The sequence below is a fragment of the Strigops habroptila genome, chromosome Z, assembly GCF_004027225.2.
Source record: "Strigops habroptila isolate Jane chromosome Z, bStrHab1.2.pri, whole genome shotgun sequence".
NCBI lineage: Eukaryota > Metazoa > Chordata > Aves > Psittaciformes > Psittacidae > Strigops > Strigops habroptila.
The window spans coordinates 59,811,125-59,825,537 of record NC_044302.2 but is presented as its reverse complement, the minus strand read 5'-3'; the positions used below and the strand labels follow the sequence as shown (position 1 = coordinate 59,825,537).

General features: G+C 38.0%; 1 protein-coding gene across 10 annotated transcripts in view; it reads right to left on the bottom strand.

The window, feature by feature from the left end:
- Nucleotides 1-747: 747 nt before the first annotated feature.
- The window catches only part of AGTPBP1 (ATP/GTP binding protein 1), a 63,344-nt gene continuing 49,678 nt past the window's right edge, over nucleotides 748-14,413 (bottom strand). For 8 of the 10 annotated variants that reach the window (XM_030471408.1, XM_030471407.1, XM_030471409.1 and 5 more), the window contains 2 exons: nucleotides 12,049-12,209; nucleotides 748-4,068 (listed from right to left, as the gene is read on the bottom strand). In XM_030471408.1, the coding sequence (XP_030327268.1) occupies nucleotides 3,891-4,068; nucleotides 12,049-12,209 (339 nt within the window). In that variant the 3' untranslated portion in view covers nucleotides 748-3,890. Of the gene's footprint in view, nucleotides 4,069-12,048; nucleotides 12,210-13,687; nucleotides 13,990-14,413 lie in introns of all 10 variants that reach the window. The other 2 variants (XR_003989337.1, XR_003989338.1) reach the window with 2 other exon arrangements.

The following is a 14,413-nucleotide window of genomic DNA, read 5'->3' as shown; positions in this document are numbered from 1 at the left end:
GAATGCTTTACATCATGATGACCTTAGAAACATGAAGATCAAAGAAAAATATCCTTAGACTAATTTAAGAGTCACTGTGACTCTTATACACCCTGCAAGAGTTTGGACAACAGAGCTTGTGAAGGAAGTTGTTCCAAGTTAAACTAACACAACAGACATAGTTAAGTAAACTGCACATGCATTTGCAAAATCGACACTGAGGATTTCTAGTAACCACTTGCTCTTTCCAGACAGCTTCATACAACCAGAAGATCTGCCTGTATCTTAAAAGTCTTCCCTCAAAAACATTGTCTCAAATCTTAAAATTGCTACTGCAAAAATATAAATAGTAAAAATAACTTAGCCCTAACTGCAGTCTGAGTTGAACTGTAAAGGGATTACTTAATGAGGAATTAACTTGTGGCTTCCCCAGATCAGATTAAAAGTCTATTAGCTGTGTTGGAGGGAGACTCTCACCAAAGACTCTCCTCTTCTGTGTGCTCTCTAATGGCTTTTAGTATAGTTCATCCAAAGTCTTCCTAAGTTTTACATACATTAATGAATATTAAACTTTTTAAGAGAGTTATAATTCAGTTTATTGATATGCAAATGGTACTGTAAGCCTGCAGCACACTGACTTTAACTTGACAGAGAACAAAAATATCCTACTTTCTGAAATACACCCCAGTTCTTACAGGTAGGTGCATTGCTGCAAATGCTATGATGAGAAATGCTTTGAACATTACTAATCAATAATAGGGAAGCAAATTGATTGTAATTAATTCTTTATTAAGTATTTTTATTAATAAGTATTGTTATTTGGGCCATGCATAACAACACTGTAACAATTGTATCTATCACAGCATTACAATAGAAACTATCTGAAACCTTGAATTTTTGCATTTTGTGAACAGTGTTTACTGCTACTCCAGTCTTACTTCAGATTCGAACCAGTTCTCCCTGATAAGTCAGGCTGATAAAGCAATCCACCTCCAAAAACAGTCAGGCAAGATTTTGGCACAAACTACAGTCTTAGCTGTAAGTTACATTACACCAGGGTATGTCACCAGTGAAGACACAATACCAAAATTTGTGCTGCAAACTTGAATTATACCTGGGAAGGGAATAAAGTAATTAATCATCCAGCAATTATTTAGAAGCAAGACAGTAAATAACAGATGTAATTATGGTTTATAATCTTATTTCTTGTTATTACTGGAAAAAGATATAAGAATATGTTCTCTTCCTATACAGAATCAGTCATGCTTATAGTAAGAGCATCATTTAAAACCAGAAACACACTGGATTGCCAATGCATAAAATAAAAACAGTCTATTGTGTGGACAGGCTATGCTAGGTGACCGATCTGTGACAGTTCAAGAAGCTGTCATTCTTTGCTATCCATTCTGCCCATTTATTCTGGACAAATGCCACAGAAACAGAATGGAGTGTGTGCTCAAGCCTCAGCTATTCCATTTTCATCTAAACACCAGACTTCCCACTAAAACAGTTCACAGGGAAAACCAGTATGTGTCTGCCAACACCACTGCAACAATGGCAACGTGTAGCAGAGAAGTATAAACAGTCACATAAACAGTCTGAAGCTGCTACCACTGTGGTAGTTCTTCCATGAACCGTCATCCCTGTGAACACAAATGGAGACTCTGCCTTTCAGAAGGCACGTTAAGAAGTGCCACAAAATGTGTAAGAGGTAACGGCCTTTGCATTTCCAACAATGTGTAAGGTAAGGGCAAACCTTCACTCTTGAATCAAAACTCGGACCCACCCCTGCCAGACTGACATCCTATCTAATAAAACGCATACATCTACTCCAATGCACAAGTGCATTAGAATCTAGTGTAAAAACACATTATTGTTTTAGGAGAGTGCCTATTAAACTGAGCCATTATAAAAGTTATGAATAACTCCTTCTTTGCACACACTAACAGCTGTAGAAGATATAAGAAGAACATACATGCATATTTACTCATGATGAAAACATGGGTTTGTACTACTAAGTCACAATTCTTTTTAAAGGGATGAAGTACATTTCTAGTCTTGCCTGTAGTATGAAAATAGTGTTCCAGGATTAATACAGGTTCATATGAAAACTAAGGGGAAATTTAAGTAAAAATTATTTATGTAAGGTACTGAAGTACAAATCCTCAAGGACGAAAATTCCTCTACAATTCCAATGCAGAGGGCTCCTCTTCAACAGGGTATTAAATAAACTTTCTTATTTACTGTATGTAATTCATGGAACGCCAGGAATGATAATTTTCACTAGAGAGAGAGAGACTTCTAAAGGGACAAGAATGTAAATGTTTCGCTATACCCTTACATCTCAAACCTGCGTGAATATTAATATAAATTTAAGCCTTTAAACAAAAATATAGTAGCATATCCAAGGAATCAAAAACCTTTCCCTAGTATCAGAATCAGGATGATATGGACAGGCATCACCAAACAATGCCGCATTTGAAACAGCAGATCCTGGTGAAAATCCATCTCCTGATTGAGAATCATTGATAACTTACTTTCTTTAATCCTTCTACCAAAGGCACACTTCCCCTCCAAAGTACAGTTTGATTTGTAACAGTAAACATTCACAAAGTTCTCATCAGTTAAAAACCTGTGGTAACTTAGAAGTGTTATTCTTCATGCTCTTAAAGCCCTTGCACATGCAGCAGAAAATGTATGCCACAACTGGGTCACATCAAGTAAAAATAATTTGGGAAAAAAATTTTTCATTGCAAAACATGTCAGTTCTGTAAACAACAGGGTACAACTTCATTTCTCTGTTAGATCTTATTCTAAGCAGAGGCAAGAGGCAATGAGAATTGGTAGATGACAGGAGATGAAGAAGTGTAAATCCCATGCCTGACAGCTTGACTTTAAACATGAAGAATACAGAGTCACAGAATAATTATTCAGGCTGGAAGGAGGTTATAGTCCAATCTCCTGCTCAGAACAGGGTTAACACTGGATTGAAACCAGGCAAAAGATGTTTAAACCAAAATGCACTTTCCCTCTCAGAGCATTTGAATCGGGTATATAGTTAATGTGCCCCCAGTAAAGTGAATGCTTTTTAACTACATGCATATTGAACGAGAAAAATGGAGCAACTGGGTAGCTGAACAGTGTACATATCTAATCAGTTCTGGTAGTCATGCATACTTACAAAACCCAAACCTTCTCATATTAAACCATGCCTATTTAATGGGATTGAATTTTATACAGTGTATTGTTCTTATAAGCACAGGCTGTGTTGATCAGTGCACAAAATTCCTAAACTGAATTCCTAAACTGAAATCACCTAGTACTGTGGCAAAACCATATAATCCTCAGAAGCAAGAAACAAGTGCAACAATTCATACATTGCTTTTTCATTTTTAATTTAGTAATTATCGAATGGTTCCAGAGCAGGCACTACATTACCTCAAACACAATTGAGTATCTTTGAAATAATGTGAAAAATAACCTCTTCAGCTCAGTATACAGACACGCATATACACACACATACACAAATTAATTTAGAAAATCTGTACATATGTATTTTTCAGGAAGCAACTCAAAGAACCGTACCACAAAAGAATTTCTGTACTCTGACACACCATAAATTATAATTAATTTTTCTGAAGACAGGATTTAAGGACACAAAATGCCACGTGGTGATATTTAGTAGAAAATGAACTGGTAAATAAGTTTATCTATTCAGTGCTAAAAGAAAACACAGAAGTCCTTAAATAAAGAAAATGACAATTTATCAGAAATATTTATTGTCTTTGAGCTAGGCACGCCCCAGGTATCTGTGTTTCCTTAAGTATATCCCCATGGTAGACAACAGCAAGAAAGTACTTGACTACAAAAGCCAGGATACTTAACTTCCTATTACCGGCTGCAAAGCTGGTTCAAGAAAGGAGTATCCTTGTTGAATCTGAGTCTGAAAGTCCATCTTCTTGATTAGTTGCCTCATAATCACCCACATTATCAGCTAATTCAGCATCTTGATCATCATTACTCTCTGCGCTGTAATCAACTTCTTCAAGGAAGCGAGGTTCATCTTCATCCAAAACATATGTAGTGGGGCTAGAATGAACAAGAAGTTGCATGAATCATGTTAAAAGTTTTACTTGGAACATAGATTCAGAACAGGCCCAGTCCATATCCTGATATACAATAATCAAAAAACTACTGCAGATAAGGGGCAGCTTACCTGAAATAGTATTCATTTTTTAATTGCACGTAAACCAACTGGGAGCCAAAACCAAGTTTGTAAAACCCTGAACTAGTCAGTCATACACAATCATTATCCAAACGTGCCACGACAAATTAGCTACACATTACAGACCTACGCTAACGGCCTGTAAAGACTTCATATAATTATAGCAGGATCAGAAGTTGTTGTAGAAGGATACAACTACATAAAGAAACAGCAGTTGCTAAAAGATATAAGAAAACCCCTAAAAACCAGGTAAGAATCTAAAAATTCATTTGGGAAATGTCTGTATTTTATTAAAACACATTTTACTGAAAAGCATTGTGAGCAATTACACTGTACATATCAGAGATCACAAAATAAGGAGTTACATTTATGCCTACAACTAAGATTAAGTTCCCGTATGAATCACTTAAATCAAGTCCTCACACACTTGCACACAGCAAAGACTTGAAGTTTTTATGTTAAGCCTTGCAACTCAGAGGCAGTAGGTTTAAGGAACAGACCTACTGCCCAAAGAATGGTCTATGCCCTTAACTAGTGATAAGAGGACTAACACCTTCAGTGTTACTGGAGAAAGGTTAAAATACAACTCTCTGATCCTCTCACGTCCTTAACACAGAGGAGATGAAAAAAGTATAAAAGAAGAAGGAAAAAAAGGCATTTTCCAGATCCAGTTTTCTAACCTCTCTTGGGACATAAGAAGCTAACTGCTTAAAAGCACTAAGTGTTCCTAAATACTTCATAAGTAATTTTATATTCACATTAAGTCCTAAAAACATTTTTGTAATGGATTTTACCTAATAATTGAATCATACAGAACTCACAGAAAACAGTGAGAATGTTCTTATTGAGAAAGATCACAGGGTACTTGTAGAAATGTTTGCATTTTAATTCTGATGAGTTTTGTCTTAAGGCATACAACAGCTTAGCTTGGCTGTGGCTTTATAATTAAAAGAATTAATCACTGCTTCTTTTAGGAGCTTAAGTGGACCACCTGAAATCTGCAGTGTAATCTCTTTTCAATATAAATAAATTTCACAGTATTCTTCCTCTACCTGTAGCCTCAGTGACATGCTATACTGTCATGTTTTGTGTTGTTAACAGTTAATTCAAATACTAGGAGAAGAAAAATTAAGAATAATTGTTAGTACTAGCTTGGGGGGGGGGAACGGACCAAAAATAAAACACACACACACACACACACACAAAAAAAAAACCCAAACAAAAACCAACCAACCAAACAAACAAACACCCCCAAAAAACAAAAAAAAACCCCACAAACTACAAAAAAACAAACAGGACAGGAAACCTAAAATAGTAAGAAAATAAATTATCAAAAATTCAATTCAGTCATGGTCTCTGTATTTACATTTAAAACAATCTGTATCGTGGCTCACTAAACAAGCTCTTACTCATTAAGCCATGCAATAAGGAATGCTCCACAAAACTAAATGCTGGTAAAAGATTATTTAAGCTGTAACTAGGGCAACAACCCACTATGTTGGTTAATGAACTGGTGTTTAAAACAAATTTGTTTCCATTTAGGAGAGACAAAGAGTGAGGAAAATAACCAGTATCTTTGCTAAGATGCTAATTTCATTTTAGAGGTGGGGAACCCAACATACCATAAGGATACATGCTTTGCATGAAGAACCTGCAGTAGAACCAGCAAAGGAATACAATTTTCCTGTGCTTCCATCCCACGACACTTTCTGCCCTAGGGAGTCACTATCTACCCACACTTCTTCTAAGGGAAAAAAAATGGGGGGGGGGAAAAAAATTTAAATGTTTAATTTCAGAATCACAGAATGGTTTGGGTTGGAAGGGACCTCAAACATCATCTAGTTCCAAGACCCCTTTAGGTACTGGAAGGCTGCCCTAAGGTCTCCCCGGAGCCTTCTCTTCTCCACGCTCAACCAGCCCAGCTCTCTCAGCCTGTCTCCGTAGCAGAGGTGCTCCAGCCCTTGCAGCATCGCTGTGGCCTCCTCTGGACTTTCTCCAATAGGTCCATGTCTTTCTCATGATGGGGCCCCAGAGATGGACACAGGACTGCAGATGGGGCCTCACCAAAGCTGAGTAGAGGAGGTGAATCCCCTCCCTCAACCTGCTGGTCACAATCCAGCACTGCACACTTCCTACAAGCAAGGAGCCCAATTCCCACTATCCCAGTGAGATTTAAAGATCAAAAGGAAAGGAACTTCACCAAATGTATCACATCCCAACAAGTCCATATTTTTTTTGCAACTTCTGGTTCTAATCAGTTAACACAGATACTGATTTGTTTGCTATTGCACGCAAGGAATCCACACGGCAATTGCAGGACAGACTATGTAATTCAATTCACAGGAAATTGAGCCATTAAATCTGAATGTTGGCCCAATATTAACTAATAATTTTGAATGCTGAAACAGAAAACTACAATGAGCTATGTCAATAACAAATATTTTTTTAACCACTGACAATGGGATGTTAAAGCATTACAGTAGGCACTTATAAAAATTTATGTTAGTGAGGTATAATATAGAAAAACTCTTAAAAAAATTATATCCACTCTTTAATAAGTGTCATTATTTGGAAATTAAACTCACATAATTGATCCAGTTAAAAAAAGCAACCAACAAAACCTGTTTTAAAGAAAAAACACAGAACAGGACACACAAGCAAACCACATAGTTCACCTATTTGAAGTGGCTTGTGAAACCATATAATAGGTTCTATTTTATAGTCTTGAAAAACACATTGGTATATGTATTCAATATATATATATTTACATTTGTATAAATTTATTTTACTTATTCACGTACGTGTAAGAATGTAGGCATGCCCTGACTTCTAGCAATTCAGCCACTGTGCACATTCTCAGTCAGTGTGTCAGATGTAACACATTTTAGACATTTGCTCTGTGATGTGTATATTCAAAGCTCTCATCTGAAACTGAGGGTTGATTTTCACAGACATTTCCCATTTAATTAAAAAAAAAACCAAAACAAAAAGCCAAGAAATTACTTCTTATATTCAAGAAAAGTACCTCTGGAATATATGAACAGATCTTATTTTCAAAGCTACGTAAACCTTTAACACAAAAACTGGCTCTGAAATCTGCCTCATAATAGTCCTAGCTTTCTACTACTATCCAGGACAATACACCACAACTCCTCAATCATTTATTCCTGAAAACAAATATTGTTATTATATATATTAAATTTAGTTTTTTCACTTTCCCTTTCTTGATTCTTAATTCCTTACAAAATGGTACTTTCTACAGTCAAAGGAAAAACCTGTGTTGCATACCATTCACATATATTTGCTTTCTCATAGCATGTTATCTTCTGACGTAGCAAACGTTAACCATGGATATTTAACTTTTCAGCAACCTTTATTCTAAAGGTTAGCATGAATCTGTAAAGTGGAATTATTACTCCACTGTTTTACTGAGTCTGGGTCATAAGAAATGTAGAAATCAAAACACCTGAAAATATTTCTTGCCGCTTAATCAAATTCTTTATTCGCCTCCCTGCCGCTCTCCACCCTCAGCATATCTTGCGACAATATATTTTTAGCTGTCATCATGCTGATTCTATGGGTTTTAATTTCCTAACTTTTCCCTTGGGCTGTTTCTAATTAACTTGCTCAATAATCCCTCTTCCTCTACTGCTAAACCTCCTGCTTTTCCTTTTAAAAGGAAACCATTATTTTTCTCCGGTTAGCAGAGGTTGTTTATCACACACCTACAGTTCTGTAATGTAAGGGATGACATAATCTCTGTATTTTCTTTGGAGTCATGGCAGTTAAAAGAGAATACTATATGAAAACCTGAAGATTTGCAGATTCTATTCAAACAATATTTTATTGGTAAAAAGATGAACTTCTAGATACCTGATACAATACTGTGGTCTTCATGTTTATTAAGAACTTTAAGAATACCCCTTTCATTTTAAAAAAGAGTATTTGCTACATCACCTGCCATTGAATATATAAATTTAGGCATGACTGTAAATTTTTTCAAAAGCGTCTTTTCTTACTTTTTATGAGAATACCTATGTTTTTTCTTATTTACATCAATCCTCCAAACATATTAAAAAATAAACCTCTTAGGTTTTTTTCAAACTAAAATTGTATTTGTCCCTTAAAAGATATACTTGGATTTTTCATTATCTGTAGCATTTGACACTGTCCCGGACAACATCCTTGTCTCTAAACTGGAGACACAATTACAGGCTGTGCAGAGACCAGATTGAGAGCAGCCGTAAGGAGAGGGACTTGGGGGTGTTGGTTGACGAGAAGCTCAACATGAGCCAGCTATAGTGTCCGCTCGCAGCCCAGAAAGCCAACTGTATGCAACTTCCTTGATAGTTTGTGCTCAATGCCCCTTAGCCTGTTACCAGACAATGCTGGAAAGAGCCTGGTTTTGTATTCTTTACAACATTCTGTATTCTTTACCTCCCTCAAGTATTTGCACACTTTGATAAGATGCCCCCTGACCCTTCTCTTCTCCAGATTAATAGTCCGTGCTCTCTGAGCCTTTCCCCCTGGGGGGGATGTTTCAGACTCTTAATCATTTTAGGGGCCCCTCCCTGGACTCTATGCAGTATGGCCACATCTCTCCTGTACCTCTTGTACAGGGGAACCAAAAACTGGACACAGCACTTCAGGTGTGGCCTCACCCCCAGTGCTGAGGAGAAGAATCACATCCCTCAAACTGCTGGCTACACTCCTAATGAAGCCCAGGATACCACTAGGCTTACTAAAGTCAAGGCAGGCAATTTCCACTTCATTCCCCACATCTACCAAGCCGTTCATTTCATTGCAGAAGGTTATCAGGAAGCATGACTTCCCTTAGCGAATCTATGTTGACTACTCACAATCTCCTCCTTCTTCATGTGGCTGGAGAAGCTTTCCAGGATTAGCTGTTTCAACACCTTACCAGGGATCAAACTGAGGCCAACCAGCCTCTAGTTCCCTGGGTCCTTCTTGCTCTTCTTGAATATAGGAATGACATTTGCTTTCCTCCAGTCTGCAGGCACCTGTCCCAATCACCATGATCATTCACAGATGACAGACGGTGGCCTCACACTGACATCAGAGCACTTCCTTAGCACTCCTGGGTGCATCTCATCAGGACCTATAAATTTAAGTCAGTCCAGTTTGCTTAAGTATTCTCCAACCTGTTCCTCTTCCATCATGTCCAGGGTTCAGCTGTAAGAGTTATTTTTCTCTCTTAGTAGCTGGTGCTACACACCAGGGGTAAGTCTTCCCTGTTCCAGACTTTCCCCAGTCTCTGAGTCCTTAGATTACTGAAAGTTGGTCTTGCCTGTAAAGACTAAGGTGAAAACGGCATTCAGTACCTCAGCCTTTTCTATGTCCTGTGTCAGCAGGGCTCCTACCCCATTCAGCAGTGGGCTCACCTTTTCCTTAGCCCTCCTGTTCCTACTTAGATACTTATAGAAACCCTGCTTGTTGCTTTTGATATCCCATATGAGATTCAACTCCAGGTGGACTTTATCTTTCCTAACCATGTCTCTGCATACTCAGACAGTGCCTCTATCTTCCTCCCAGGTCACCTGTCTCTGCTTCCACCTTCTAGGCACTTCCTTGACATATTTAAGTTCAGCCAAGAGCTCCTCCTTCACCCTTGCAGGTTTCCTGGCATTTTTGCTTAAGCTCCTGCTCATGGGGATAGACTGCTCTTGGCCTTGCAGGATATGGTCCTTGAATATCGCTTGCAGGATGTAGTCCTTGACTATCCACCAGTTTTCTTGGGCCCCACTTCCAGGGCCTTATTCCATGGGACTTTTCCAAGCAGATGCCTGAAGAGACCAAAATGTGCTCTCCTCAAGTCCAAGGTTGTGATCTTTCCCCTGCTCCCTCCTCTTGAGAACATGAACCTGAACTCCATCAGCCAAGACTGCCTTCTGTGTTCACTTCCCAACCAGCACATCCTTGTTTGTGAGTACCAGATGCAGCAAAGCATCTCTTCTTGTGGGTTCTTGTGTCACTTCGGTCCAGAAATTGTCATAAATATCATCGATCCAGGAAAGTCCTGGATTGCTTATGGTCTGCTGTGATTTTCTTCCAGCTGATGTTGTGATAGTTGAAGTCCTCCAAGGGGACAAGGCCTTGCAAACCAGAGGCTGCTTCTAGCTCTCCACAGAAGGCCTGATCTATTTTTCATATTTTTATACTATTCTTAATCTCCTGTAGGGACTCTGCAGCTTCCCCAGATGATTACTTCTGAACTTCATTTTTGCTTGCCATACAGAATTTTTACCTGAATTCTAGACTGACCTTTCCTTGTAATTTAAGGCCATTAATCCTGGTCCTGTTCACTCTAGAGAGAACAGAATCTTTGCATCTGTCTTCTTGTACTTGAAGGCAGCTATCAAGTTTTTTCCTCCTTCTCCATCGCCTAGTTTTCCTTTTTTTCTTTTTTTTTTTTTTCCTCCTGATAAGGGTCTTGTGAGAAAAACTGTAATCAAAACTATTGATTTTATCTGCCATAGTAGGACTTCTATCATAAAGATGGAATTTCATCTGGCGATTTCTCTCAAAAGCTTTACAGTATAAAACATTGCCCCTTGCTCTTCACCTTTATTTCAAGGAATCTATCTACCTGAGGTGCATCGTACAACTTTTTTTAAACATCTGTACACTTCCTTAGCAGTTACATTCTTCACTTCTGAAGTTTTGGTCTCTTTTGTCAACACTTACATCTCAACCCAAAGAACAACTGAAATTTCTGTCAGACAGTAAGCCTCTCATATCTATAAGAATTGCAAACAGGTCACCTTCAGACAACACATATTCAGAATCCCTGGCAACATATATAAAGCAATACATACGAAATTATTTTTTTTTCCTCCTTAGGCTGATCCTTGTCCATGAGACAAAACTGACTGTATCTATGTTTTCGTATTCAAGGACTTTAGGACAAGAGAGCTGCCTTCCACAGTTACCTGATGATCAACTATCCTAGCCCCTGGCATAACTGGGTGGAATCAGATTTTCAGTGTTAATCTCTCTGTAGTGTTGCTCATTAAACTAGTATGCTACCAAAATGGACAAGCAGAAGACTAGTTTCTAGAGCAAAGCAGGTAATTACATTAATTCATTCTAATGGACAACTTTTCAACCAGCGTAAGGAATAAAAGAAAAAGAGTTAAAGACCATTCACAGCTGAACCCCTCCACCCCCCTTTTTTTTAAAACTAGCTACAGAGGTAGTAGAAGAGAAGGGAGTCCAGGAGACCTGGTCAATAACCAAGCACCACTTCCTCCAAGCTCAAGACCAGTGTATCCCCATGATGAAATCAGGCAAAGGGGGCAGGAAACCTGCATGGAGGAGCAGAAAGCTCCTAGTAAATCTTAAGCTCAAGAAAGAAATGTATGGGATGTGGAAAAAGGGACAAACCAAGTGGAAGGACTATAGGAACACCATCAGGGTGTGCAGAGTTGTGATAAGGAAGGCCAGGGCCCACTTGGAATTGAGCCTGGCAAAGGACATCAAGGACAAGGAGGGCTTCTACAAGTATATCAGCTGCACAAGGAAGATTAGGGAAAATGTGGAGTCCTGGTAACAGAGCACACAGAGAAGGCGGAATTACTGAATGCCTTCTTTGCCTCAGTCTTTACTGCTGAGGATGGCTCTCAGGAGTTCCAGAGCTCAGAGGTAAGAGAAGAAGGCTGGAGAAAGGAACACATCCCCCTGGTCATAGAGGGCTGTGTTAGAGATCAGCCAGGCAGACTTAAGCTCCAGTCTTCCTCAGTTCTTCACATTCCAATAACAAAGTGCAATTTTTCCTTGGGGGGAAAAAAAAAATTAGAGTAGTAAATATAATAAATGTGTGTTACCTTGTCACTTTACAGCTTGACTCCATCAGCTCATTTTCAATATCCAACAGACTAGAAGGCAGACTGTATTCCAAAGGTGAGGACATTCTTTTTAAACGCAGTAAGCCAACACAGAACTTTGCTCCCATCTCCTCCAGTTCTCTTGTCCCTATCTGCAATCCCTAATTTAAAAATAAGATTTAAAAATACAAAATAGGTATATACAGATGGACCCACACATACTGCAGAATTACTACTTAAAACACGTACTGTTATTTTATTTAATACACTTTCTTGCTCTAAAGACAGAACAAATAAGAACTGTAAATGCTTTGCAAAAGTATGAGAGAAAACTCAGACAACAACTGCAGGATTCCTCTAAGGCTGAACAGACATTTCTGGACACATCCACATTTCTTTGGAGCTTCCTAGTCTACACATCAATATTAACATGATTTTACCCATTGGCATTGGAAGAGAGACTGAGATAATGTGCAAGTTTAAAAGTATAAATTATAAAAACCTGAGACAAAGTTTATAAAAAGGAATTTCAAATACAAGATTGTTCAACAGAGGCTCCATCAGAATGAAGATGATGAGTGAATTCATACTGTAGCTGTGATCAAGTCCATCGCTAAGTTTGACACAAATAAGACTATTTAAGGCAACAAAGTTACTCTTGACACAAACATCTCTTCCCCTCCTGTAAGGCAGAGGCTACATGTGTTAATTCTGGAAGTGTTTATTCACATATTTAGTAATTAAAAACAACAAACATGAAGTATCAAAAGCCATAGCTGTTTTCTAACTTGAATGATATACCAAGGCATTTTCCTCTCCAAAGAATATTTAGGAGATAGAACTTACTTACATAATATTCTCCAAGTTTCCATATGTGATAAAGCCTCCCTTCAGATAAATCTACACTTCTAATTTATCAGCAGTACAGTATGTAGGGACAGATCCTCTGACCTCAACTAGTATTATGAAAAGAGAATGATATTCTAAATTGACGCTCAACAATTATGGAATTGGCTAGTACTGACTGTGTATATACTAAAACTCAACGTCACAATCCAACTCAATCTTCCCCTTTGCAACTTCTGTATCTCAGAAAAATTTGAAAAAAAATTTAGTTTACATCTTCTAAGCCTCTTAAGGTAAAGGGTAGCTAAAAAGGAGCTTTGACAAAACAAGCAGGAAAGCAGAAGAACCAGTAACTGGTAGTGATCTAAGTCATCAAGCAGGAAAATACACAAAGCAAAAAGAATGGAGTAGGATTTGATTTTCTTTTTTTTTTTTTTTTTTTAACTAAAAGCTAAAAAACACACACACAAGCTGCCACACTGACACTGTATTTTATAATGTAAGGTTTAAAGGAAAGTGTTAGGTTGTTCCGGAAATGGTACAGTCTACACATTCTTCATGTAGTTCTGTTTTGCACAGTTAAAAACCAGGAAAGTTTGATTTTATTTCTCTTGTGAGTTCCTTTTTTCCTTAGTAGTCTTCATAAGCAAAGTGTTTTTCAGCAACAGGAATGCTAAAGCTATATCCACTATATTAAACAGGGCCATCCTGCAGCCAAAATGGTACAGAAACCTGCTAGCAGTGAACAAGAGTTGGATATTTGAGTATTATTGTTAACAGTAATACTACTTACCTCTTTTATAATGCTTTTGTGCTGTAGGTTTCAAAGCACTTTATTAATAAAGGAAGAATTATCCTCACTTTACTGATGGAGAAATGGAGGCAGAGAGGGTTGAAGCGATTTGCACAGTGTCTCACAGCATGTCACTGACCCCGCTGGGAACAGAAATCAGTTCTCCTCACTCTCAGTGCAGTACCTTATCCACAGAAGCCAATTTTATGTTTTTGTTTTGTATTTGTTTGCACGTCAGAAACATTCGAAGACCCCAATCATAGCTGGGGCTCCACTATGCTAATCACATGAAGACACAGTCCCTGGCCCAAAAAGATTAAAATAACATTAAGGACAAGAGGCAACAAATATGCAGAAGAGGAAGAAGGGTAACAGTAATCTCACTGTTACACAGATAACTAATGTGCACAAGTTGATGGTTCAGAAACTTTCCAATCATTTACTTCATCTGCTGCTGAAGAAGTTATCATTAGTTGCCAGATTCTTTATAGACAATGTAATAGAAGTGTATCTAAGTCGAAAATGGACAAGAGTACAGTATGAAAGTGCAAAGACAATTGTTAGAAAGATAAATAGCGTGTGCATGTTCCGTGGCTGCTATTTTCAGCACAGCAGAAAGAGGATATAACTAATGGGAGACCTAAATGCTCCAGCTGGAGGTGGATAACTGTGAAACTTCTGAACAGTAAAAGTTTGAAATTGCTATACTGAAAGGCCTACATACTT